Source organism: Phascolarctos cinereus, unplaced genomic scaffold, assembly GCF_003287225.1.
Source record: "Phascolarctos cinereus isolate Bilbo 61053 unplaced genomic scaffold, phaCin_HiC Scaffold_9;HRSCAF=440, whole genome shotgun sequence".
Lineage (NCBI taxonomy): Eukaryota > Metazoa > Chordata > Mammalia > Diprotodontia > Phascolarctidae > Phascolarctos > Phascolarctos cinereus.
Window position 1 is genome coordinate 212,719,066 of NW_027556402.1, and position 27,918 is coordinate 212,746,983.

The 27,918-nt window shown below is 40.0% G+C and overlaps 1 protein-coding gene across 3 annotated transcripts in view; it reads right to left on the reverse strand.

Moving 5' to 3' along the window:
• Window positions 1-27,918, reverse strand: part of SCUBE2 (signal peptide, CUB domain and EGF like domain containing 2) — an 88,035-nt gene that overhangs the window by 48,420 nt on the left and 11,697 nt on the right. For all 3 annotated transcript variants that reach the window (XM_021002000.2, XM_021002002.2, XM_021001999.2), the window contains exons 3-7: window positions 24,943-25,077; window positions 13,572-13,664; window positions 11,089-11,205; window positions 9,965-10,087; window positions 1,585-1,701 (exon numbers count right to left, since the gene is read on the reverse strand). In XM_021002000.2, coding sequence (XP_020857659.1) covers window positions 1,585-1,701; window positions 9,965-10,087; window positions 11,089-11,205; window positions 13,572-13,664; window positions 24,943-25,077 — 585 coding nt within the window. The remainder of the gene's footprint in view (window positions 1-1,584; window positions 1,702-9,964; window positions 10,088-11,088; window positions 11,206-13,571; window positions 13,665-24,942; window positions 25,078-27,918) is intronic.

A 27,918-nucleotide genomic window follows, 5' to 3' on the forward strand; every position in this document is an offset into this window, starting at 1 on the left:
TGTACTTCCATCTTCTCATCAGTGCCCTAAGCAGCATCCCTGGGTTAGCCAGCAGCGGGGTCTGGATCCTGTATCATCGGGACTCACAGTTCAACAAGGAGCCCAGCAAAGAAACGGTGTCCCACCAACAGAATAAAGGCCTTCCAGGAACTGTGATTATGCCTGTGCCATCTGTGCTCACTTTCCCCTGGATTCTGGATGAACTTGCAGGACTGTGCATTGCAGACTCGGAGGAATGTTTGGTACCAAGAGTACCTTACTGAAATATTCATTTCTAAAAAGTTACTAAAGACTGGCTGGCTAAATGATTCTCAGTTTATAATCTTGGGGGAAGCATAGGGGTGAGGTCTCAAGCCGATGGCAATAGAGAAAGCCACTTCATTGCTCCTCGGGGGCACCAGACTTATCAGCGGAATCAGATTTGGGATAAGGATCCTCAAGCTTATGTGAGCTACCGGGAACGAAGCGCTGTTGGACTCATTTTAGTGAACATCTGCTTTCCTTTTCACAGAGCATGAGGAAGCAGGCTTACAACTGCAGTCGTAAAAATTCAAGTTATACATTGGCAAGAATTATCTGTCCATGAGGGTCATGAGAGGTGAGAACACCTCTCATGGTCACATTCGGCCCAAATACTGACTCATAGCATTAGGACCTCTGACTCAACAGCAAGAATGTGAGCAGACCAGGGTTGCAGCTCAGCTAGAGGTTTCCTCTCTTCTTTTCTGGGGTTCAAAACTCTAGCTTTAGGCTGATGAGTTCTGCAAGATGCAAAGCCTCTTCCTGCCCACCTTCCCCACCCACCACCCTTGCCTTCACCAACTGAGAGATGAGGCAGGGTGGTTTACTGGCCTCCTCAGTTTGAGTATGAGCTTGAACCCTGCTCTGGCACTCCTGTAACCTCTCTGAGCCTCAGGCAACTCAAGTAAATAAAATGAAGATAACAAAACTTACACATCCTATTTTACAAGTTATTGTGAGGAACAGGTTTTGTACATCTTAAAGCATTGTAGAAATGAGTTCATATCTCTCCTCCCTCCAGGACTGATCCCTCATGCATCCTTTCTGGATCTCTCTTTTGCATTTATATCACATTCCTCCTTGTATCATTCTTACTCGTGTACGTGTCTTATTATCCTGCCCCTAATTAGATCGTTGGCTTCCTGAAAGCGAGGACTAAGTGCGGTATCTTTGCTTTCTTAACACATAGCACCGTACCTTGAACATCAGAGGTGCTTAATAAATGGCTCACTGGAGTTGTTAATCAGCTTATAGAATTCACTTCCTTATATTAAAAGTACAATTGTTCCCTAGCAAATAAACAGTTTCACAGCTGAAAGAGCTCTGAATTCCCTTCTGTTCCATTTCATGCTGATGAGAGGAAATAAAACTGTTGGAAGTGTTAGTCATCTCACTCTTACAGAAAGCCAACATGGGCTGTTGCCCTTGTAGGAAGGACAGAAATTTTCCTTTCATTACGCAATATGGAGGAAACTAAAGAAACTTCAAGGTTGGGCATACTTCCTTTTCTCCCCAAGCCATGGTCACCCCCACATGGTGTACCTGCAGATGCGTTTCCCTCACCTCCACAATGCGTGAAACCATACAAGGTGTATCCTTTATTACAAGCACACTCAAAGGTGCCAGGATGATTGATGCACGTGTGGTCACAGGTCCTCTCAAAAGAGCATTCGTCAATATCTGTAAATTTTCAAAGAAGGGTTAGCAATGTTTTATTCTAAAGAACTGAACGCACCAGTTAGCTGAACCTTAACTGGGAGCAATGCTCAGCTACCACTTTCCTCTTAGCAACCAGTTCATCCCATCAGAAAGCCTTTGTTACTAATGTCACAAATCAACGTGCATAAAATGATTGCCAATACAATAGCAAAAAGGATTATGCCCTAAATATTATGACTTCTATTATGTAAACATTTTTACAATATCTGCTGATAATAAAAAGTACAATAATATCATTTCTCACTGAATTACAGAATTTTGGAGTTCAAAGGCATCTAAGTCTAAATCTTAACAGAAAAGAAATTTCCTCCACAACATAACTGACAAGGGCTTTGTTTGAAGACCTCTAATAGGGGGGAAATCCCTCCCTCCCAAGTCAGACCATTGCACTTTTAGATGGCCCACATTGTTGGGAAGTCTTCACTGACCTCAAGCCTAAATTTGCCTTTCATCAACCTTCCCTCCAATCAGCAGAGTTCTGCCCTCTAAGTCCAAACAAAGAAAGTTTAATTCCTCATTCTTGACAGACCTTTAACTGCTTGAAAACAGCTAGTTATCCTGTCTCTCTCCAACCTTCTCCTCACCATGTTCAACATTCCTAGTTCCTTCAACCAATTTTCGTGTGGGACAAACGTGAAGCCCTTCACCATGCTAGCTTATATGATTTATATATAATGCTTTGAGAGGTAGCCTATCATGGTGTATGGAGAGACACCCTTGAAGTCAGGTTTAGTCTCTGATCAGGTCAGACTAGTCTCTCTAACGTTTTAAGATTTTAACTCCAACCCTGTCCAAGAATATGTTAATACTATTATCCTCAATAGGTTTCCATAAGAATAGTGTTCACTTAAATCCGAAGATACAACTCTTCTTTCCAGACAGACTTAGTCTTGGTCACATATTCCACACCTGACTCCTTCCTGGTGCCCCCTGCTGTTCTGATCAGACCCCCAGTAGCACCCTCATCCTCATTAAGCAGTGTGTCTGTCTCATCACAGCTTTCCTTCCTGGCCTCATCTCTACATTCCTCCATAGGCCGAGATTTCTGCATACTACTTCCTGGATATTTCAGTGGGTTGCAATAATTTCTTTAAACGGAAACATCAGCATAACAATCCAATTTAAGATCATTCTGCTCACCAAAATCTAATCATTCTGCATTAGTTCATTCTGCTAAAGCCATTTTTCTAAATACGAAGTGTTTCATGAGAAGCTACATTAGTCTTAATCTCAACACACACCTGGGGGAAAGTAGAGCAAAGAAACTGTGGAGGGTAATTAATTCCCAATAGAGATAAAGGCTGGATCTATGATTTCACTGATACAGGCAGATCCCTGGTGAGGAGTCCTTCTCTTCAACTTAAAGCTTTACAGAGCTGTGAAAGCACTGAGAAAACTTTCTCCAGTTCACACAGCCAATAATGTAGCAAGGGCTGAATTTGAATCCAGGTCTTCCTGGTTTCAAGGCCAACTCTCTATTACTATGCAACACTGTTTCAATTTCTACTAAATATTTTAATTGATCACTTCCCACAGAAAATTTGCTAGGTAAATATTTATATGTTTGAAGCTGATTAGCAAAAGATGAAAAACAGCCACTGTTTCTTCCCTGGTAGCTAATGCCATTCTATTAATTTTATAATTCATGTCTATTAGTTGTCTAGGAACTAGCCAACTGACTGACCAGTCTTCCTTTGGCTGCTTGTGCCCCATCCTCAACCCCTAAAATGGTGTCACTTTCCTAATTACTTTTCAATGTGTTTATGAAGCTTAAGCAATATTTATTTTATATGTTCCAAAGGATTATAAAGAACAGCAAATATTCTATCAGGTTAATGAAAACCATGTCATATAGCCACCTAAAACCAAATCCACTTACCAATTTTTTTGAAAAAGGTACACACTGTGCATGAAGGGTTTGGGGGTCTGTTTTGTCAATCTAATGGCATATTGGATTTCTGGCAAAGAAGGCTGCCTGAACTGAGGCAGGTTGCCCAGCTCCTACAAGCCTACTATAACAAAACCCTGAGTCTCAATCAGACTGAATGATGAGAAATTATAGGAAGTGATATCTTGCTTCCTAGAACTGCACAAAATGTTAACCCAGAAGACCACAGGCGACAGAGAAGGACCCCCTTCCACCTCACAAAGCCAGTGCCAGTGCCTCCCAGGGTGATCAGAGGCTATCAGAAAGCCCCTGGGTGGAAAGCAGCATGACATCCAGAGTGGTACAGACCAGAATGGTGTCAGAGAGCTCAGTGCTCAGATTCAGGTGGCCCAGGGACTCTGAGGTCTTGAACTCTCTAAGCTAGGACTCCTGAGAAGGCCCTAAAGATCCATCACTCTGAACCTCAAAGATAAAGGAGGGTTAACCACAGGAAGAATTCAGTGCAAGAAACCAGGGTACTCAAGATAAGACCAAGTAGGGCTAACCACCCTACCCAAAAGCCAAGCAGGAGGCAGAGCCTGGCCTTGGCACAAAGCTCTACTTCAGGAATTAAAGCTGGAGAGAAGAGGAAATTAAAGAGAACAACAAAGAACATAAAAAGATTATTGCATATCTAGCTGTATAACAACTGCAAGCAGATTGAAAAATGAATTTTCCACAAGTACTATATGAATATGTAGAAGAAATAAGGCAGGAGGCTAACAAATGAAATAAAAGCTCTAGAGGAAAGAATTGAAAGAGAATTAAGTAGCTTAGAAAACAAAGTAGTAAAACTTGCCCAAGAAATGGAATCCCTGAAAACTAGAATAGATCAAACAGAAATAACTATATGACAAAGCAAAAAATATTAGAAAAAAAATCAAAATGAAGAAGAAGAAAAAAAATGTACGAATGCAAGATATCTAATAACAAAAATAACTGACCAGGCAAATATGTCAAAGAGAAATAATTTAGGAATTATTGGATTCAGTACCTATACTACACAAATTATTCTACAAAACTGAGAAAGAAAGCACATTACCAGAATAATTTTATAAAACAAACACAGTGCTGATACCCAAACCAGGGAAGGATAAAACACAGAAGGAGAACTATAGACCAATATCATTAATGAATAACAACTCAAAAATTTTAAGCAATATCCCGCCAGACAGATTACAGTGACTTATCCAAGAAATCACTCATTATAAACAAGTTGGACTTACACCAGAGATGCAAGTATGGTTCAACATTAGGAAAACAATCAACATAATTAATCATATTAAAAACAAAAACATCCAAGACCACATAATTATCTCAACAGATGCAGAAAAGTTTTTGACAAAGTACAACACTTGGGCTAGAAAACAAACAAGCAAACAATTTACAAAGAATAAGTACAGAAGGATTCTTTTTAGTATCATAAAGTGCATCTATCTAAGACTAAGCACCACATTCAATAGGGATATACTAGAACCTTTTCCAATAAATAGGGAGTGAAGCAAGGATGCTCTCTCTCCCCACTATTCTTGTATGTAGTTCTGGAAGTGCTACTGATCTAGAGCTAGACATCCTGGAGAATAAAGTGGGTCTTAGGAAGAACTGCTAACAATAAGGTTAGTGGAAGTGACCGAATTCCTGCGGAACTATTTAAAATCAGATGATGTTGTTAAAGGGCTGCACTTGATATGCCAGCAAATTTGGAAAACTCAACAATGGCCACTGGATTGGAAAAGATCAGTTTATGTCCCAATTCTAAAGAAGAACAATACCAAGAAATGTTCAGATTACCAAACATCAGTATTTGAAACATAGATTTGTATCACTATGATGATGAATGGCTTACCTTGGCTTTGAACAAATATCATTCTGTCATTTTTGTATTATTTTCCTTATCCTTTTATTGACTATGAGGGCTACTCCATTTCTTCTAAGGGATTCTTGCCCACAGTAACGTGTGTGCTCATTCCACATGCCAGCAAGGTCATATTTGCTTCCTAAGGCCCACTTGATTTCATTCTCCAGAAATGGCTGGCTCTAGATAAGTAACCACACCATCCTGGTTGTCAGTGACATTAAGCTCTTTCTTGTATAGTTCTTTTTGTGTCTTCTTGCCACTTCTTAATCTCTTCTGCTTCTGTTAAGCCCCTGCCATTTTTGTCTTTTATCACGCCCATCTTTGCATATAACGTTCCCTTACAACCTTTAATTTTCTTGAAGAGATCTCTGTCTTTCCATTCTATTATTTTCTTCTATTTCTTTTGCACTGCCCATTTAAGGAAACCTTGTCTCTCCTTGCTATGCTGTGGAATTCTGCATTCATTTGAGTATATCTTTCCCTTTCTTCTTTCCCTTTCACTTTCCTTCTTTTCTCAACTATTTGTAAAGCCTTATCAAACAGCTATTTTGCTTTCTTGCTCTTCTTTTTCTTTGGAATGTTTTTTGTTCCTGCCTCCTGCACAAGAGTTCTCCTGTCTCCATCCATAGTTCTTCAGGCACTCTGTCTACCAGATCTAATCCCTTAAATCTATTGATCACCTCCATTTCTTACACATAAGAGATGCTATTTAGAGTCATACCTACATGGTCTGATGGTCTTCCCTGCTTTCTTCAATTTATGTTTGAATTTTGCAATAAGAAGCTCGTGATCTGAGCCATAGTCAACTCCAGGTCTTGTTTTAACTGACTGTATAGGGTTTTTTGACCTTTGGCTGCAAAGTATACAACCAATATGATTTCTATATTGACTATCTGGTGATGGCCATGTATAGAGTCACCTTTTGAGCTATTGAAAAAGAGTGTTTGCTATGACCAGTGAGTCATCTTGACACAACTGCCTCTGTTCTGCTTCATTTTTTACTCCAAGGCCAAACTTGTCTGATATTCCAATTATCTTTTGATTTCCTGCTTTAGCATCCCAATCCCTATGATGAATGTGACATCTTTTTTTGGTATTATTTCTAGAAGATGTTGTAGCTCTTCATGGAGCTGATCAACTTTGACCTCTTCAGCATCAGCAGCTGGAGCATAGACTTGTATTACTATGATGATGAATGGCTTGCCTTGGATTTGAACAGATATCACTCTGTCATTTTTGTATTGTTTTCCTTATCCTTTTATTGACTATGAGTCAATACTCATAAAAAGCCTATGTACTATATTTCAATAAATCATAAATGAAAACTGCCCAGATCTATTAGAACCAGAGAGCAAAATAAAGACAGGAAAAAATTCATTTCCTGAAAGGAACATCAAAAGGAAAAGTCCTGGGAATATCATGGCCAAAATTCAAAGCTTTCAGATTAAAGAAACAATATTGCAAATATCTAGACAGAAGCAGTTTAAGAACCAAGAAACTACAGTCAGGATCACACAAGACCTGGCAGCTTCCTAAAAATAAAAGAGGAGATCTAGGAATACAATACTCCAAAACACAAAGAGATAGGCTTATGACCAACAATAACTTACTCTGCAAAGCTGAGTATAATTCTATGGAAGGAAAAATGACCTTTAGCGGAATCGAGGACTTTCAAACATTTTAAACATGAAAAAACCAGTAGTTGAGTAGGAACTTTGAAATACAAACACAAGAAGTCCACAGAAATCTTGAAAGGTCAATTTATTTGAGCAATTAGAAGGACCTATATGATGATGGAGTGCTAACAATCAAATAAAAGAAGAAGAAACAAGTATCCCTTCAGAGCCATAATTAATGAGTTAATTCTTCATTAACTAGAAGCTAAGGGTATACTTGAGACAGCTCCTCTGACAACCAAGAAATGGCTAAACAAATTGTGGTATATAAATGTAATAGAATATTATGGTGCTATAAGAAATGACAAAAGGATTTCAGAGAATCTTGGGCAGAATGAACTGGTGCAGAGTGAAGTGAGCAGAACCAGGAAAACAATTATATGAAGAAAACACTCTAAAGAAAAACAAAGTTGAAAGTCTTAAGAAATCTGATCAAAGCAGTGACCAATCATGTCTCTGGAGGACCTATGATGAAACATGTTACCTTCCTGAGAGAGACGTGATGGATACAAGGAGCAGATAGATTGATAGACAGATAAATAGACAGATAGGTAGATACATACATACATATAGGTGTGTATGTATATATGTATATATACAGAGAGATGCTTATATATAGATATCTATATCTACAGAAACATATAGACTTTATAATATATAAATGTGTATATATAATAAACAGACAATTACAAATATAAACATATGCATATAGACTTTATAACTGCCTCCTAACTGTTCTCCTTGGTTCAAGGAGAACTCCAATCTATCCCTCACACAGCGGCCAAAATAATCTTCCTAATACACAGGTTTGACCATAGAACTATATTAAAAAACCTCAGTGTTTTTCCATTGCTTACAAAATAAAACACAAACTCCTTACGCTGGCATTCAAAAATATCCACAATCTGATCTCAACCTACATTTCCAAACGTATTTGACACTCTTCCCATCAGGCACTGGACATGCCAGACAAACTAAAGGCAACATGGAATAGTGGGATAATGCCCTGGACTTGGTACCAGAAGATACGAATTCAAATCCTGTTTCAGACACTTCCTAGCTGTGTGCCCCTAGGCAGGTCCCTTCACTTCTTTGTGCCCATTTCCTCCTCTGTAAAAGGAGGGACTGGACTTGGGGATGCTAAGCTCCTTACTTCCCCTTCCTCCCTTCTCACCCTCTCCTGTTTTCACACATGCACAACAACTTTCTTCAGGCTGAAGAGCTACCCTGTGAATAAAAGATTAAGTTTGTTCTCCTCTGTCCCAGAGGGACAAAGGCAGGACACACTGGGACAAAATGGCAAAGATACACATTCCCAACAAAATGATGCAAAAGTGGAATTAGATGGGCATGGAGGCCTTCAAGCAGAGGCTGGATGACCCTTGTCAGGCACATGGTCAGGGGGATTCCTGTTCAGGGAGGGGTTTAGCGAGATTGTTTCTGAGGTCCCAGGCCCATGGACTTCGATTGTGAATATTCTGTCCATTCCCCAACGCATAGAATTAATCAATTAACAAGAATATATTAAGAGCTTCCTCCCATATATGCCAGGTGCTCTGCTAAGCCATCAGATACAAAGAAAAAGCAAAAAAAGCCCTTGATCTCAAGGAATTTACAGCTGCATGGGCTAAAATCCTTCTCTTCCTTCTACATTCAGCTCAGGCCTCACCTCATCACAAAACATCTCCTAAACCCCCTAAGAAGTGATTCATCTGGTCTTTCATGCCCCTCTATTCTCTGCTGTACATTTCACATTTTCAAGAAGAACACATTTATTAAGAATTTACTTTGTGTTTCTATTACAGAGTGCTTAAGTGCTTAATAAATGTCTCTTGAACTATGAGAAATGTGTGGGAGAAGACATATATTCATATATTAAAAAATCCTTGAATTTGTATCATAATTATTTGTGCATGTCTTACACCACCTGCTAGACTGTATCTCCACACTGACAGCAGCAACAATGTCTATTATTTCCATCTCTTTCCATCTCCGATGGCATCTAGCACACATAGTAGGTACTTAATAAATCATCACTGAATTGAAACCAGAAGGAAGAACAGCAATGGGGGGGAAAGCTAAAATGTTAATATTATCTTTACGTGAAGTGCAGGCAGAAATATACAGTGTAGCCCATATCTCTAACAGCCAACCAGCTCTCATCACTTAAAATACCACCCATGTGATATAAGTGAATGATGCAAGGAATATATGCTTCCTGAGGGTTTATTCCTATATATGTCCCTTTACAGACATAAAAATAATGCACCCATATGCCTGTCAAAGTTTGCCATTTCCAAACCAGACACAAGGCTCAAATTCAGCTGCTAATCACTGACAGGCACCACCATCTTGCTATCATAAGCTTTTAAGAGGCAGATGCTTCTATGGCAAGGTTTCCTGCTATTTGAGAAAATTCAGTCCATTTTCTTATGTCAGCTACAAAACATGTCCTTGGCAGGATGGCTGAACACCTGCTTATATTTCTCAGACACACTTCACAAGAAGAACTAAGATGATGTCATTTAAAAAGAGGAGGAACCTTATTATGGGGGTTTGACTTAACTTGTTCTAAATTCTCCTTTTCCCCCTAAGAAGAGCAAGTTTTTCAAGGTCTTTGATCATGAACTCTTTGATATGCATAATATACCCATGAGGCATGTCAGCATTTTTGTTCTATTTCACAAAGTGAGATATAATGTAGATAGGTGACTGGTTCAAGGCCATACAGTGAATCAATCTTCAGGCATTCTCAGCACATACCTTGACAAGACTTTTCATCTGTTAATAATTTAAATCCTTTCTTGCAACTGCAATCAAAACTGCCAACAGTGTTTCTGCAGAAGTGATCGCAGCCTCCATTACCAGTCTGACATTCATCAATATCTGCAACAGGCAAATATGACTGAAAATGAGTACGTCGATTGATTTTCCCTACTGACCCCCAAGGTGCTTGCAAATGCTCTATAATTCCCAACAAGAGTTCACTAAAGAGTTTTCAAGGAGGTTCTACTTGCCGCTGGTTTTTCTGCTTTAAAATGGGCACACTCATTATTTCCCCACTTACCACTTTATTAAAGGTAATAATCTTCATCTTTTTAGAATATATTTAGAACTCTTACATTACTCTTCCCTAGCCACAGGAAATAAAGCTGTGGGAAAGAAGTATGAAGTTTTCTTGCATACTTCTCCATTCATGGCTCAGTTTCTTTCAGTATAGTCTCTAGTCCTATTTTAATCATTAAAACTTTTTAAGGAGCTCAAACACTTGCTATAAAACTGAAACAACAGCAAAATACTCAATTTTTAAAAAAAGTTTCCTGATACTCAAAATAATTTTACATTTTTTCAATTGATACAGTTGATAACAGATAATTGAAACAGATGACTAGCTATCTCTTTTTAACATGCTAAGTAACCAGTCCTTTGTACTTATGCCCATAAAATAACAAGAAGCCATTGAGATTCCCTTGATCAGTGAGAATTAATGGGTTAATTCTTCATTAATTTACTCTGGATAATTATCTGGGTTGTTACTTATAATATGCTGATATTATCTCTTCAAAATGGCTATTTCCTTGATCTTCTGCCTTTTTTTCTAATAAGGTTATAGCCTGAAATGAATTATTTGATGTTCCTAAAGGCTGACCTTCCCAACAGCTAACAGAATTAAATTGGTTTTAATTAAGCTTGCTCAATCACAAGTTTTCACTGGCCCAAATAAGAAAATCTGCTATTGATATGAGTCATAATCAAATCTGAAGATATTCAGGAGGTGGCAACGACGGATGTAGATGGAAAAGAACTGTCTTCATTGTGTCCTGTTGGTACAGCAGGGCTTATTCTTAGACCTGGACACACATCTCCTCTATGGAAAGGGAATCTACCTTTACATGTCTTCCCATCAAACTGGAGGGTGAATCCCACAGGGCAACTGCAGTGAACACCAGTAGATGTGTCCTTACATGTTCGGTCACAGCCTCCATTGTTTACAGCACATGTTTCTGATAATAAAAAAAAAAAGGAAATGAAAAAACTGTTTGCTTTTCTGAGAAGCAATAATACAGCTAGAAAGAAAGTACTGCAGGGTCTCAATGCTCCTATGTGACTGAAAGCCCAAGAAAGCATATGCCAAAAGCACAATGTGGTACACACTGATGGAGTCCATGTCATTGCCACCTGCTGTTGGGACTTCTGGGATCCAGTGCAGCCCACGGCAATGGGGGAAGTGCCTGCTTTATCCCTGGAGGGCTGTATCTTCTTAAAACAGTGAAGGGTTGGAGGGGTGGAAGAAGGCAGCATACGCTAATGGTAAGAGTACTGGGCCTGGGGCTGGAGCAGAATCTGACCATCTGCTTTGTTGCTGGCCACTTCTCTCCCCCAAGAACACTGACCCTCCAGAGACCATGCTTCCTAACCCCAGACAGAAGTGAATCTCTGCTTTGATTGCCTGGCCTAGGGCCTGATGCACAGTAGGCCCTTAATAAGCGTTTACTGGCTGATCGGTGGGTCAGTGAATGAGAACTTGCCTCAGCCCACTCTAACTAGAGGGCCCAGAGCATGCTTCCCCTTATCCAGCCAGCCACTCATTCTAGAGGACATCCTGTCACCTTCTCCCTGCACAGGTCAAAGGCCCAGTAGTTCGAGGATATCCTGGATTTGAATCCTGGCTGTACTACTCACTGGGTGAGCTACAGTAAAGCACGACCTCTCTGCATCTCATTTTCCTCATCTGTAAAATGACAAAGATGTTCTAGAAGACCTCTGAGGTCACTTCTAAATCACAATCAGTGATCTTGTGACCTATTGATCCATAATAGGTCACTTTACTTCTCAGGGCCTTAACTTACTCCTCTGTAAAATGGGGGCAACCATCTTTGCCTGACCTACCTAATAGTGCTATTGTAAGAAAAGGTCTTTGTAAGCCTTATAATGCTACAGAAATGGAAGTTACTCTTACTGATCGATATCTAGCTTCCTGTATCCCAGGAAGAGAAGTACCACAAAGCTGGACAAAGAATACTAGGCTTAAGGACAAGAGAACTAGAGTCTAGTCCAGACTCTGCCACTGACTAAGCTGTCTGACCATGGGCAAATTATTCCCCCTGCTTGGCATCCATCATGACTGATAATCTATTATGGTGATCCATTGTGAGCAATTATGAACTGTGTAAAATTCAGTTAGAAATCACAAATGCCAGGTTGCCACAGGCTGCTAAATATGAAATCAGCTGCTCTGCTGAAATAACCCTAAGAAGGCTTCAAAGACTCATCCTGAATGCTCTACAGACTGTTCTGGCTCTCCTTTTTGCCAGAAAAATTATCATTTGAGTAGTAAATTTCTATTCCCATAGCTTTGGGGGCTATTCTATACCTAATCCTCAAACTGTTCATGCCTAAACTTCCTATATAAGAGAGACAGTAGACTGGGAAAAAAATAAAAATAATTAAATGAAGGGCAATCAAATGAATCCCAGACCCTCAGAGCTATAAGAGGCCTTAGAGACCATCTAGTCCTAGGATCACAGACTTGGAGCTTTTAGGCCATAGAAACTTAGAAGAGATGACCTCGGAGCGAGCTTTTCTTTTTACACAAGACAAAGTGGAGGCCCAGAGGGGAAAGGAGGTCTCCAGGCACAGAGGTGGTACGTGTTTGCAATAGGCACTCTGTCTGACCTCATCACAGCCCATGCGGCCTCCTCAGCCACCACCAAAATGTGAATCCCCTCTATAAAATCTCTAGCAAGGACCTGGTCAGACAGGCCCCACCCAAAGGTCTCCCCAAGGCAGCATGGTCACACTTTTCAACAGTTCAAATAGTTTAGAAATTAGTCCCTAGACTGAAGTACAATCAGCTTTGCAGAAATTTCCTCCAGAGCCAAGCAGAAAATGAATCCTTCTTCCAAATGATGCCTCAAAAAGAAGCACTCAACTCACTCACTCTCTCTCTCTCTCTCTCTCTCTCTCTCTCTCTCTCTCTCTCTCTCTCTCTCTCTCTCTCTCTCTCTCTCTCTTCTCCTCTCATTAAATACTGAACATAATAATAGACCAGGGTGCTGTAGCCACCCATTCAACAGACATTTATTGAGCAAGGCCCTATGTGCAATGTGCTACAAGGCATACAAAGATGAATGTCAAGAGTTTCTGCCCTCAAGAAAGGTATGGTCTAGGAAGAGGACAAAGAATATACAAACAAAAAAAAACAAACCCGTAATTAAAGGCAATGTAAAGTCTGATACTCCCTAGTCCAACAGCAGTGACCTATTATGTTGCTACCGTTAGACTGAGAAAAGGACGATGAGGTCTACATGGAAGGCATGGGCCTGTCTGCCCTACAATGATGTAAGTAATGAGAGGTTGTTGATCTTACCCATAAGTAGTCTCCGTTTTACTCTTTTGTCGACCTCAGCTACTGATGATGGAACATTGTTCTCCATTAGCTGTAGGGTAGACTCCTCTTTCTCTATAAGAGAAACAAACAATAAAAACAGAAGAGTCAAGAGAGTATTCCTATCCCTAAGATGTGGGGTTTTTTTGTCCTGTTGACCTCTCTGGTAGTCTGACGAAGTTTATGGACTCCTCAAAATAATGTTCATGCATTAAAATAAAACACACAGGATTACAAAGAAAGCCAATTATATTGAAATATAGTTATCAAAATATTTTTTAAAAAATCACAGACCCACAGAAATCTATCCACAGATGCCCTGGAGGTCCACTGACTCCAAGTTAAGAACTTTTCCCCTAGGGAAACCTTTGTCACCATTGACTTCTTCTGAAATCTTAAATATGCTTTAAAACTATGAACTATATGATCATCTTATTTCACTGGAGATGTGAAATAACACCTCCTAGTTGTCAACTTATCCTTATACCATTGTGAAAGAAAACAACACATGAAAATAGCAATATATCCATTGTAAAAAAGGTTATGAAAGGGGCAGCTAGGTGGCGCACTGGCCATGGAGTTAAGAGGACCTGAGTTCAAATGCAGTCTCAGAGCAGATACTTGACACTTACTAGCCGTGTGACCCTGTGCAAATCACTTAACCCCAATTACTTCGCCAAAAAACAAAAACAACAAAAACAGGTATGAAAGATTTTTCAATAGCAATTTTTACAAGTTTAACACATTCTATTCTGGAGTATCAGTAGCAAATGTCTTCCCTCTTCCAGGATGAGAAAAAAGTTCCAAGGTGTGAAAAAAATCACTGAAGAGAAACTAGGTAGTACAATATATAGAGTCTGGGACCTGGAGTCAGGAAGACCCAGGTTCAAAACCCGCCTCTGACACTTATTAGCAATGTGACCATGGGCAAGTCACTAAACTCAGTTTTTTCATCTATCAGCTAGTAGCAGGAATGCCTGTAATACCGACCTCACAGAGCTCTCTGAAGTACAAATGAGATAACACATACAAAGCAGCACTTTGTACAGCTGAAGGCACTATACATGCTATTATCATGCTTCTATTAATATAGCCTATATCTAAAGAACGTCACCGTGACTAGAGCCAAAAACCAAAGGGCGATCTTAACAGCAGAAGTGCAGAGAGGACTGTTGGTCATACCACACCCACATCCACAAACAGCCTTTGTCATCAGTAGTATTCTTTTCTGATACGACAGATGCCAGTCTGTATACTGACCCAGGCAGGACCTCCCATCTGGGTGTACCCTGTACTTTGGGTGGCAACTACACTCAGGTCCTTCATCTGTTTCATCACATATATGCTGACATCTGCCATTTCCATGATCATATGTCACTGAAAAGAAAATAGACGGATCGGTAACATGCCAAAACGCCAGTGTGATGCCATGGGGAGAGACCTGGGCTCTCCACCCCACTCTTCCACCTCCCGCTTATATACCTTTGGGTAAATAATCTAATCTCTGGGCTTCAGTTAAGGTAGTTTGCAAACTACCATAACTGCTTCAAGGCTGATTGCTAGATCAGATGCCTGGAGATCCTTCTGACTTTGAGACCCACGAAATCGCCACGGCCAAAGCAATGAATGAACGCCAAGGGATACCATCAAGGTTCAGTGACATGCAAATGCAAGTTCAGCAACTTCTGACGCTGGCCCAAAGAAGAGAGTGGAGCAGCTTCCACAAAGTGCTGTGGAGGACCTAACACTGTGTGACCTTGTGAGAATCATTGCTGTGTAGCTCTTTGAGGTTCTCTGTGCCTGGGATTGTGGCAGCACGCCCACTGCCTAACACAACATTTCCACAGCTGGGTCATGTCCCCACAAAAAGGTCTCCCTTACGTCTCTTCCTAGCTCTCTCTCCTTTCTGCATGGATAATCGGTTCTGCAGGCGGCAATGCAATGAGCCAGACTGGGGGAAAAAAAAAACCACCCAGAGTTTCTTGTGGTCCTGGCCTGCAGGGTTTCTGTTAACTGCTGATTGCTGGCTTCACAGCTCTGCTGTCCTTAATAAGATGAGAGAGACTTTACTAATAGCTGATGCACATATGGATAAATCTCATTTGTGCATCAGCTCTTCTTTCCTCCTAATACAAACACATAAACTGATGAGAAATTGCTGCTATTCAAAAGAAACAAATTACACTTTAAATTGTGGCAGGAGGGACACAAGAGCCTCGCTGTAATGGGACACGGTTCCAAAATGAAAGGGCTTCCCATTATTTATGTGTTTTCCTGAACTAAGGAGAAGTTACAACACAAGGATTCGGACTATTTCGTTTCTACACACCACCTTGTGGCATTTGGGCCCGCCTCGCTGTTAATTAGAAGCTCTTCCAGACCCAGCTACTTACCATGTGGCAAAGGAGTCAGTTTTACAAAAAAGGATTCAGTTGTGTCTATTATTCTGGGGTTTCCAGAACTTTGACACTTTGCATCCTCAGACTGCTATCTAAGACTGCCTTCTTGCATTGAATTGGCGAATGGGGAGGGTTCAGGCACCTTCTGTGCCTGCCTAAGCTACAGCAATGAGGCCAGCCAAGAAAAAAAAACCATCATGACTGATTATCGTCTCATCCAGCTAACTGGTATGAAGAGGGAAGTAGTCTTCTCTCCTTGAAGTAAAGCATAGTATTTAGATTACAGTATGCACATTATTTGTTTGCTACATATCTACTTTGTGAGCTTCGTTAGTATAGCATTCCCACAAGTGGCTGTGACTTAGTTCTATTCAAGAAAATCTACTGCATCAATAAGTTTTCAGTTTTTTCAGAAGGGGGCTTTGACCAATTTTCAGTATTACTTTATGTTACTGGGAATGAAAAAGGAAATAATTCATCGGCTCATATTTCTCTAGCTAAGTTTTTTTTTCTTAATTGTCAATCCTCTTTTTCTTAAAAAAAAAAAATTCTGTACTCCGTGTGAGGGGGCAGAGCAAGGGATACAGGAGGAAATCGAGGTGATATAAAAATAAAAGATATCAATAAAAATCCATTTTTTAAAATCATCAAAACCTGCTTCTTCTAAACAGTCCAGAGTGGTTCAAATCAATTGTTTTATTTTGATTTGGTTTGAAGGGAAGAATGATCAAGGGACATGCTGTGAGAGGCTGGCATTCATGTCAAAGTAACATATCACTTGCACACACAACACATATAATTAAAACAACATTAACCTTTCTAGCCCTCTCCCACCAGCAGCTGTTTTAAATTCACTCTCTTTCTATTCCAATGCCCAAACTCTTTAGGTCTTCAATTTCTTCTAGCCTCGTGGAGCCCCTGGAATTTTTCATTCTCTCTGAAGAACTCTTCAGAAATCCAAGTTAAATCATTGCTACTGTTACAGAACTTTTCTTCTAAACTAATACCTAAAAGAAAGGAGGGGGAAATTACATTTAAAAACTGCACATTTAACTCTGAGCCTGTCAGCCAGGCTTTACAGTGCTATAGAGGAGAAGAATCTGCCTGCCTGCAATTCCTCCTGATTTTGAAAACTCCAAATTTACATTTTATAAATGTAATGTACATTTATAATACACATGAAGATTACAAATGCACATATCTGACAAGTTAATGGGTTTTAGCAATTACCCAGCACATTTGTCCTTCTTGAAGTGCAGCTTAATTTTTAATTTTTGTTATTGCTAATGACAATAAAACTTCATTCTTCAAATATTCATGATTTCACTGCTATCAGATTCACCAATCAGATATCAACCCCTCTATACCTTCATAGATGTTTTCCAGAGTGCCAGGGCCAAAACTTTTATAATCCCATGGCCATTTTACAACCATGTGGCTCATAACCTGGTCATGAGCCCCTTAGAACTTAGCTAAGTTTACAACTTAGCTAATTTCCTGTTTGTTATTTAGTCGTTTCAGTTGTGTTCGGCTTTTTGTGACCCCATTCGGGGTTTTCTTGGCAAAGATACTGGGGTGGTTTGCCATTTCCTTCTCCAGTTCATTTTACAGATTAGGAAACTGAGCCAAATCAGATTAAGTGACTTACCCGGGGTCACACAACTAGTAAGTGTCTGAGGTGGGATTTGAACTCAGGTCTTCCAGACTCCAGGCTCAGCACTCCATCCACTGCATGCTATCCACCACAGGCATTCAATCTGTCACCAGGCCCATACTCAAAAGCTTTCCAGGAAGAAGCCATGCTCAAAAAGCTAATATTAACAATAACTGGTAATAAAAACTCATCTCTATGTAAGGCTTACCAAGGCAGGCTGGCTACATCTCCACTAACACTCAGAGAAGCACAAGGTTTTCTGTCTTACATCCAATGCTCCTTCTACTATACTAGCAGTCTTACATAAAGATCGACTTAAAATCCTACAGCACTTTATAGACTTACAAAGCATTTTTCTCACAATGATACCATGAGGAAGCTAGTGCAAATATCATTCTCCTCCTCTTACACACAAGGAAACGGAATCTCAGAGGAGGTCAGGCTCTTTGTCCATGACTATCAGATTAGCACTGGAGCTGGGGCTCAAAGCCCTGCCTTCTGATACAGCTTCCAGTGACAAGGTCATAAGCTCCCCATGTATTAAGCATCAGGACCTCCTAGCTTTAGTGTCTAGCACAGCACTGACAATGATTATTAGGAAAGATCTGATCATCTCTCAGATGAGAAATAAATCTGCCTTTGTCTCCAAGTGTAAACTATTCACACATAACTCTCCCCCTACAAATCTGTACGTAGTTTACAATAATCTACTCTTGTTAAAGTTCCTACTAAAGGGATTGTAGAACCCTTTCTAAAAAAAAAAAGTTGAATAACATAAATGAGCTTTTTTTACTGCCACAATTATTTTTCTAAGATCTCGCTAAGTGATGAATAAACCTGTATTTCCACGCATTTAGAACATGTAGGTTCTCAAAAGCTATGCCAAAAGAGCATTTCAAGCTCTGGCAGGTCCTACCAAGCCTGAAAGGCTCAGCAATGGATAAGAGGACCAGCTAAATTCTGACAGATTTATCACTAGAAGGTTGGCCATCAAGAGATTGTTTCTTGTCTGAGGAGCTCATGAATCCATCTACTATGGCAAAATTACAAATCTTTTGAATGTTGAAGTATTTATTACCTGGAAACAAATCCTGATTGATTTTTCTCCTCTAAACATCTTTTCCATTTATTTCCCCTTGGTCCTGAGTCCTAAATTTCCAATACAACTCCCAAGCATCAGTTTACTTACCCCTGTGATAGATAACTTTTCTATGGCAGCTAAGCAACAGGTTGAGATCTTTGTCTTATGCACTAACCTCCAAACTCCTGACTTTTCTCAATGTCCTTAATAATCATGACGCCTGCACCATAAAGGAGGTGATTGGTGAAAGCAGCAGAGTACTGCTTGTTAGGCTTCCCGAAGACATGAGCAGGCCCAGCTCCGTACTTATGGATGCAGTCCCTTTGGTTCTTGGCCATTTCAAAACCAGGCCTGCATTCGCATGCTACTCCTCCCTCCAGGGTCTCCTAGCAGAGGTGGCCACAGCCGTGATCCTTATTTATGCAGCTTAAGCCCTCTGTAAAACAGGGTTGACACACGGGCACACTGGTCTTTGGTCAGGCTGCCCAGAGACACAGTTTGCCCCTGAGATTCCCACCCCCTGTGTAAGCCCACATGTTATAAGATTCTATTCCATTCGACAAACAGATATTAAATGCCCAGGGTACCTCAGGAACCGTGCTAGGTTCTGAGAAGACAGAGAGAAATGACCCAAAGTGCCTGTTGTCATGGACCTTCGGTCAGTAAGTGAGGATACAACACACACAGGTAAGAGTGATAGAAGGAAGAATTCAAGAAGGACAAAGGACAGATTTAGACAAGATCCTCTGAGAAAATGCACCACAGGAGCAGTCACTTTGAGCTGTGTGGTTCTTGGAGAAGGTGTACATAGCACTTGGACTGGGCTCTGAAGGAAGAAGATATTTTCAATAAGGGAGAATGTGAAAGGGCAGATATTCCAGCAAGTGGAATGGTTGTATGAAAGTGGGAGACAGGAGGACAGGGCAGGTCAAGTTGTTCAAACTACTAGACTGAAGAATGTACAAGGTAGAGCAATATAAAATGAGTCTAGAAAAATCGGCTAGAAACAGATTGAGGAGGACTTTAAATACCAGGCTGAAGAGGTGTATTCTGAAAGTGATAAGGAGTTGCTGAAGCAAACACTAGCAACTAGATTTTTGAGGAAGGGAATACTATAGTCAGACTTGGCTATGACGAAATTATTTTGGCAGCTGCGTGAAGGAAACTGGAAGGAGGGTGACCAGTTTGAAGGCCAATAATTCAGGCTAGCGATGATGAAGGCCTGAACTGGGGGCATAGCAGAGTGAGCGAAGAGGAGGAAAATGATGTGAGAGACATTATGGAAATTCAGTCAATAAAATTAGGGCAGCTGATGATGTAGTTAGCAAAGGAGAGGGGAAAATAATTTTTAAAATATGAGCCTGGATGACTGAGAAAATTGTGTGACATCAATAGAAGACAATATATTCAAATGAATCTATCATACTCTAATCACTCATCAGGGACATTTCTAATGCCACTTCTGCCACCTAATTAACCACAAATCAACCCACTTAAAATGCCAATAGGAATCCCATGAAGTGATTGCACAAGAACAAAATGTGATCCATTAATCTATTTATGCCACATACACTCTAAAACTTGGCATTAGAATCCCACACCTCTTTTTCCCTCCCCATCTCCTGATCCCAATATCTGGTGATTTTCTCTACCAACACTGAAATGTATTGATTAAAAATCTATCTATACAGCCTCTGTACCAGGCCCTGGAACTAAAAAGATAAAAAAGCAACAGTGCCTGCCCTATTTTTGATCTTACCACTGTACATGTCACTAACCATGAGTGAACTAACAAGAGGCTCCTGACATTACAAGTTTCACAGTTTTATACACGATTGTAAAAGGGACCCATTACTGCAGGGATCAAAAATCTTCACTAAAAAAATTCAAAACTATTTATTATGTACTATTTCCCTTTCCCTTTGCTTAATAGTCCATAATGAAATCTAGACTTCTGCTACCCAAATCTCATAAACCACTTCCATGTGTAACAGGATGACAGAAGTTAGTAAGATGTACAATGTAAAGGTAATCCTTCCCACAGCTCTTTATGCCTCTCCTAAAACTATGTTGATTGTACCTGCCAGCTATAAGCCAGCATCACACCCTTGCCCTCCCTCACTCTGCTGGGTGCTGGTCTCAATTCAGCTCACCTCTGCCAACAGCTGCTGCCAATTAAGAAGGAAGGCAATTTGCCTGGGATTAGGGTAAAGCTCTCTTATTGCTCTGGCTAATGGAGTTTCTTGGAGTGGCATTTTCAGCCACTTGGCAAACCGTTTTGATCACTTGCCTGTGCAAAAATGGCCCATTCACGCTGGTGGTGACTGCTGCTTTAGCACCTATTCATTCTGATCACCATGCTCATAAGACAAGCTAACCAACACAATATATTTATTTGTATTTATAGAAACCAAGGACATAAATGGGTAAACTGAACATGCCAGCAATAGCATTTGTGGTGGGAGTAGTTAAAAATGCTTGCTGAATTGAATAATAATGACAATTCTCAGCAACACAGGAAGTGTATAGTTAACTTGCCTGTCACTTGAGATTGAACTGTGGATAATATTTAGATTGTCAATCAACAATGGAAATTGGGGGGGGGGGTGTAGTTATAACATCTCTGAAGCTTTGGTATTATTTCACTAGTAAAAGTAAATTTCTTCTTATTTACAGAGGTCCCAATATGGAATTCACAAATCATATATAGAAACCAGATCAAAATGTGACATGAAATGGGCAAGTGTACGCATATAAAATGAAAGAAGGGCTTGTAGAGAGAGGACTCCAGGCAGAAAGGACATTAGAACTCAGCCCCAGACTCAGCCCCACCTGAAGGTCTTCTTTCTTCATCTCTAAAGATGATGGTGGCAGGGAGACCAAAGGGGCCATACCTTAGTAGCTCTGAGGTGCTGGAGAGAAAGCAAAGAAGGACCTCAAGTAACAACTAATCTAGGGTTCAGCTGTGAAGGCTGGTGCCCTTCCTGCCTGGATTATTCTCTGTAGCAACTCAGAAGCATCAGTGATCTCTCCTTATTCCACAAAAAGGCAGTCCAACCACTAAGAAGAGATAGCTATAACATGTTAAGGAGTTGCAGCTTGTTATAGGAGAAAAGGGAGCTGGACTTGGGAGTCAAGGGAGACCTGGGTGTGAATATCCAACTCTGATGATGGTTCCAGGTATGTGACAATTGGCTAGTGACCGAATCTCTAAGGACTTCAATTATCCTCATGTGCAAAACAGTGAATGTAGTGGCCTCTACTTTACAGGGCTCTTTTAGTTTTGGGTAAGAGGATGTATGTATAGTGTTTTATCAACCTTCAAATGCTTTATGTTGGTTATTATTATTATGATAGAAAATATTTTCAGAGTGGCCAAAACAATTGGGTGCAATGGCCTAATTAACCTTAGAATTATGGTTTCTGACCATTAAAGCTGAAAGAAATCTTGCAGCATATTTAGTCCAACACTTTCATTTTACATAGAAGAAACCCAAGGTCCAAAGAGAAATCACTTGCCCCTATAGTCACTCTGCCAATTTGCTTTATGACCATAAAAGTCACTCTCTGAGCCTCAGTTTCCTCACTTGTAAAAAAGAGATAATAATGTCTATAGGACCCACCTCACAGGGTTGATATAAGGCCCAAATAAGGTAACATAAAAGGTTTTAAAAGACCTAAAATGTTATATAAATGTCATCCATTATTATTCTTACTATTATAGAGATGAGACCACAAAACAGATTTCCTGACTCCCAGGCCAGTACTCTCTCCATTATGCCATATCTCAGCTTGGGAGATTATGTTTATCTTGACTGCCAAAGCACCCAGGAATAGGGATGAAGACAGGGTACAGGTTATACATCCTTTTCAGATGTAATCTCTTTAGCCTCTCCAACAAGTGAAAATAGAGAGCCAATTTTCCAGGGAATTGACATTTCAAAGTCTCAAAAAAACAAAAGTAAATACCAATGGCCTGGAACCTTCCTAAGCAACTAAATGTTGCCTCCAAAGTGAGGAATATTAAATAAAAGTCAAAATCTGTGTCCAAAATGTGATCATTATGTTTGACAGTTACTTTTTATAAAATATTTGCAAATAAAATATATTTAAATTCATTAAAAGATACTAATTATTGCTTTCCTTTAGATATTATTTTAACTGTCAGTTATGGGTTTTAGAACTTAAATAACAATTTTAAGCATTTAACATGTAAACCAATTTTTTAAAAAATCCTCCCCTTAAGCTGGCACTTTTACCTATTGTTCTTTTTAAGAATTTAGAAAATATAATTTGTTGACTTATGTTGATATGAATTTTCCAAGCAATCAGCTTGAAAACAATAACAAATCACGATGAGAGTTTCCAGGCCACAACTCAAATTCTTGAATTTATATTGCTATCTCAGAAAGAAAGAAAAAAGATTTTTGTTTTAAATGTGCTTCAGAGGATTCAAGAATGTCTGAACTATATAATTTTGGAAACTTGGAGAAAAGATTCACATTTACTCTCCCTCTTGTTTTGAGGAGGCTGTGGCTGTGGTCAGTTTTCACTGGCCATTTCAGTTTGAGGATAAGGGAGCGTTATCAGTTTGAAAGTCTTCAGTCACTTTATTGGAAGTGATGGTTGCAATCAGTTTATCTAAAATGGCTGAATGAAAAACACATAGTTACCTAAGGGTGAAATTACACTATATGCTGCCAGGTGCTTGGCTGGGAATAATTAATCAATGACTTTCCATGTTATAGCCTAGACATCCAAGTGTCAGACTACAGTATTCTTCCTTCTGGTAAGAGAGCTTTAAACAACAAAAGAATGGATGCTCTGCTTTTCAGATTATTCTGCTCTACTGGTTTCTTGATTCCTTTCCCACAGTGAGAACTCTACATAAGTCTCATGAGACAAAGATGCCCCAAATCCTGTGGAACATACAAAAGAGTCCAAAGCACCCAACTTGAAAGCCAACATCTACTATTCCGCTGTCAATCAAGAACCAGTGCATCGCCCACATTCAGAAATTATCCTGATTAGCTCCAGTGTTTTGTGACTTCTCCTGTATTAAACATAGCGATACAATGTACCCACTAAGAGTGCTTACAAAGCATGAAAATGAACTGCCTGATTTCCACCTGAGCATTTTCTCTGTGTGTTTGGTGACTGCAGAAGAAATTGTTCAAATCGGTACTTTAGTGGTACCTACATTCTGAATGTACCACTCTGGACACGTGAAATACTCACAACTTTCTTAGACAGTTAAGAATGTATCTTCCCAGAAGAAAATCAGCTACTTAATGGAGAAAAAAAAAATGCTACTCACTGGAAATTAATAGGTAGCACACAGTCAAAGGGTATCAACAATATCTAACGCACAAGATATTTGGTAGTTTTCCTTAAAAATAAACAGCTTAACAGCAGCTTACATTTATATAGTGCTTTATATTTACAAAGCAGGTTATACATGTTTTCTTAATTTAATAATGATGAAGCAAGTGGAGAAAACAACCTTTGTGATGTAACCCTTGAATGAATAAAAATTTTCCCTTTATACTAGTATTTTGAAACACATCTGTGTGTTTGATGAAGCCCTGCCTTGAAGCAGAAGAGTGGCCTGATCCTGATTCATTCACCGGTAACCATGTTTGAAAGGCTCAGTGCCAGGGTGGGGAACTGAGGCCACATGTGGCCCTCTAGCTCTTCAAGTGGGGCCCTTTGACAGTTCTGTGAATTTTGGATTCAGTCCAAGCACTGCACTTGAAGACCTAAGGGGCCACATGTGGCCTCGAGGCCGCAGGCTCCCCAACCCAGGTTTAGTGTCTCAAGTAGGACATTACTCCTAATATATCACCTGATGTCGGAACTTACAATTTTCGAAAATGTGAATCACGGGCCAGTCCAACTCCCTCATTTGCAAAGGAAGAACTTCAGGCTCAGAAGCTAGATGACAAAGCCAGGACAAATGAGTGACATTTCTACAGCACTTTACAGCTTACAAAGCACTTTTATCATGAGGTAGTTGGTGAAACATAATTCCTGTATTACAGATGAGATCAAAGAGTAGAAATGGACCACTGACTCGCTCTCTCACTCCGCCACACTGTGACTTTCACATTCTTTTTATCTGTTAGGTTTCCAGTTGTCTGCATAGTAGGTATCTAATAAATACTTGTTAACTGATTGTGACAAAGCCTTGGTAACACACAAAAAAAGTTCCTTCTGTACCTTCTGCACGGTGAATGCACGTATGCTGGTTGTCACTCAGGAAAAGCCCCTCCTTACACTGACACTCGTAGCTCCCCACGGTGTTGACACACGTGTGCTGGCAGCCTCCGTTGCTGAACAGGCACTCATCCACATCTGAAAGAGGAAGGAGTGGGTTTATACCGGCTTTGTCTCCCCAGAAATCTCTGGCCCAGCCCAGACAGGTTAGGCATAACTACAAACCAAAAAGGATTAAACTCCTGCTCAGGATCTCATTACAGGAACTCTAGTAATCCACTATACAATCCTGTATTAAGAGCTCCAGCCAACAAAAATACAGATCCACCAATATACCAGAAATTACTTTGACAGTTAAAAAATAAACCAGTGCTACCCATACACAACTAATATGTAATGACCAAAGATTTAACAAACTTTTATGTTGATTGGAATGAAAACAGAGGATGGTGATTCAAAAGCATTTACTTTTTTTCAGTCTACTTTTTATTTCGCTATCATTAGCCTCTCTAGGCATATTTATTATAAGAAATTCACATTTAAATGTCTGTTATCTAGGATTCAAACTTGAAATCTTACACTCACCTGTCCTCCTATACCACCAGGCAGATACTGGACTAAACAGATGGGACCTGTGCCATCCCCTAAAGGCTAAGAAACCTGGCCTACTTTAAACCAAAGACTGAAGCAAATTCCAGGGGATGAGCCTTTCTTAGAACACACCTTACGCTGGTATTCCAATCTGTAGACCTAGAATTAGCAAGAATAGTTTTTATTCTGAGTTCAAAATATCCAATTCATTTTAAATATACATATGTAAATTATATTTTTGCAGTTTGATACTGAAAAGATGCTCTCTCTACATGTTTATCATTTATTTCAGGAAAGAGGTTGATGAAAGTATAATTGGGACTAGGATAGACAGGTACCCGAAAAAATGAGTTTGTATGTATGTGTATACATACACACACTTACGTTAGACATCTGGATTATGGCTGGCAGAAATCACAAGCATTTCTTGGCACACCCTGAATGTTGCACAAGTCCTAAGCTGTATTTGAATCCTAGCCCAACAAGGGTTTAGCCCCAGAAGAGGTGTTTTAGTACCTATAGAACTCAACACAATGTGGAAACACAATCTGCAGAACTAAGAATACTAGCTACTACAGGAGAATCTCTAGCTTCGAGTTCTAGACTCCTATAACATTTCATTCTTTCTTAGACGTGATTGATGGAAAAAATGAGAAGTTCTGTTCTTCTAGTCCTTCTGCTTTATTCAAATCTTGCTCTTTTAAGTATCTTTAAACACAGGCTCACTCATGTTCATTCCTCACATTGCTGTGAAGTAGAGACAACTTAGATTTATTACTTCCAGATAGAGAAACTGAGAATTCAAGATGAAAGTACTCTCTTATTTTGAAGTTAGAAATGGAACCAAAAGGAAAGAACCCATGGCTCATGATTAACTTGTCAATAAACATTTATTAACCAACATCACCAAATATCCAGCCTAGCTTTTTGGTTTGGTTTTGTTTTTTAACTATGAGGCCTGGCTCATTCATTCATTTCATTCATTCATTCATTCAATTATTTATCTTTTCCAGTGGGTATTGAAGTTCTATCATGTACAAGGCCTTACTTTAGACACTATAATGGGGTACAAAAGTTAAGGTAGTGTGGTAGAGTAGACATAGGGCTAGGTCTGAAGTCAGAGTTCCTGTATTCAAAGCCCAGTTCTCTCCTATGTACTACCTGGGAAAACTTGGGCACCTCTCTGTGCCTCAGTTTCCTCACCCATAAAATAGGGGGAGTTGAAGTAAATAATTTCTGTTTTTTTTTCCAGCTCCAATCTATGATCCTATGAAAAGCACATAGTCCTTTCTCTCAAATAGTGTATAGTCTAATAAGGAAGATGAGACATGTGTGCACATCACCGTAATGTAAAATGTGGTGTCATAAAAGGAATACAGAGTGCCGTGGGAGTTGGGAGGAGGGAGATATTGCATGCATGAGTGTGTGTGGACGGGGGAGGGAAACAGGGAAAACTGAGTGAGGGGGAAGGGGTGACATCTGAGCTCAGATGGAAAGGATTTCTACAGGCAAAGCTAGAGGGACAAGACGTTCCAGAAAGGGCCTGCTCTGAGCAAGGGCACGGAGATGTGTTGAGAGCAGGGGAGGAACACAGTTTAGTTGTTGTGTAGAGAACACAAAGGGGAATACTAGGCCACAGAGCGCAGAAGGCCTCAAATATTCTTCGAGTTTAGACTCCAATCCACAACCAGTGAAGATCTCCACATCTAAAACTTTCAGTGCACAGACATGATCACAGCTGTGCTTTAGAAAGATAACTCTTGGGGGCAGCTAGGTGGCACAGTGGATAGAGCACCAGCCCTGAAGTCTGGAGGACCTGAGTTCAAATCCAGCCTCAGACCAAACACTTGATACTTACTAGCTGTGTGACCCTGGGCAAGTCACTTAACCCCAATTGCCTAAAAAGAAAAGAAAAGAAAGATCACTCTTGAAACACAGAGCACAGGTGGAAGAGTAGCTTTTGTTTGTCCTTCATTCTCAAAGAGGACCGTGACATCAGGAAGGTGATGGCATGACATGCAAGTGAAATGGATTTAAGGGAGGGAGGGCATGCAAAGTCACCAACCTCACTTTCTCCTCCAAAGCCAGCTGGGTCCAGTGGCCAGATATGGATCAGGCCCACTGGAGATGGCCTCTGGAAGGATAACAGGATTGAAGGCAACAGAGACCAGCTAAAAGGACCTATGGTAATTTAGGTGAGAGGTGATAAAAGCCTGAGCTAAGGTAGTGGGGGTAGTAATGAAAAGGAGGGAACTGATATGAAATATTGAAGAGGCCACATAAAAAAAAATGTCCGCTATTTGGATATAGCGGACAAAGTATAGGAAAGAGCCAATGATAATGGAAAGCTGCTATTAATGGAACAAAGAAGTCAAGAGGAAGAACAGA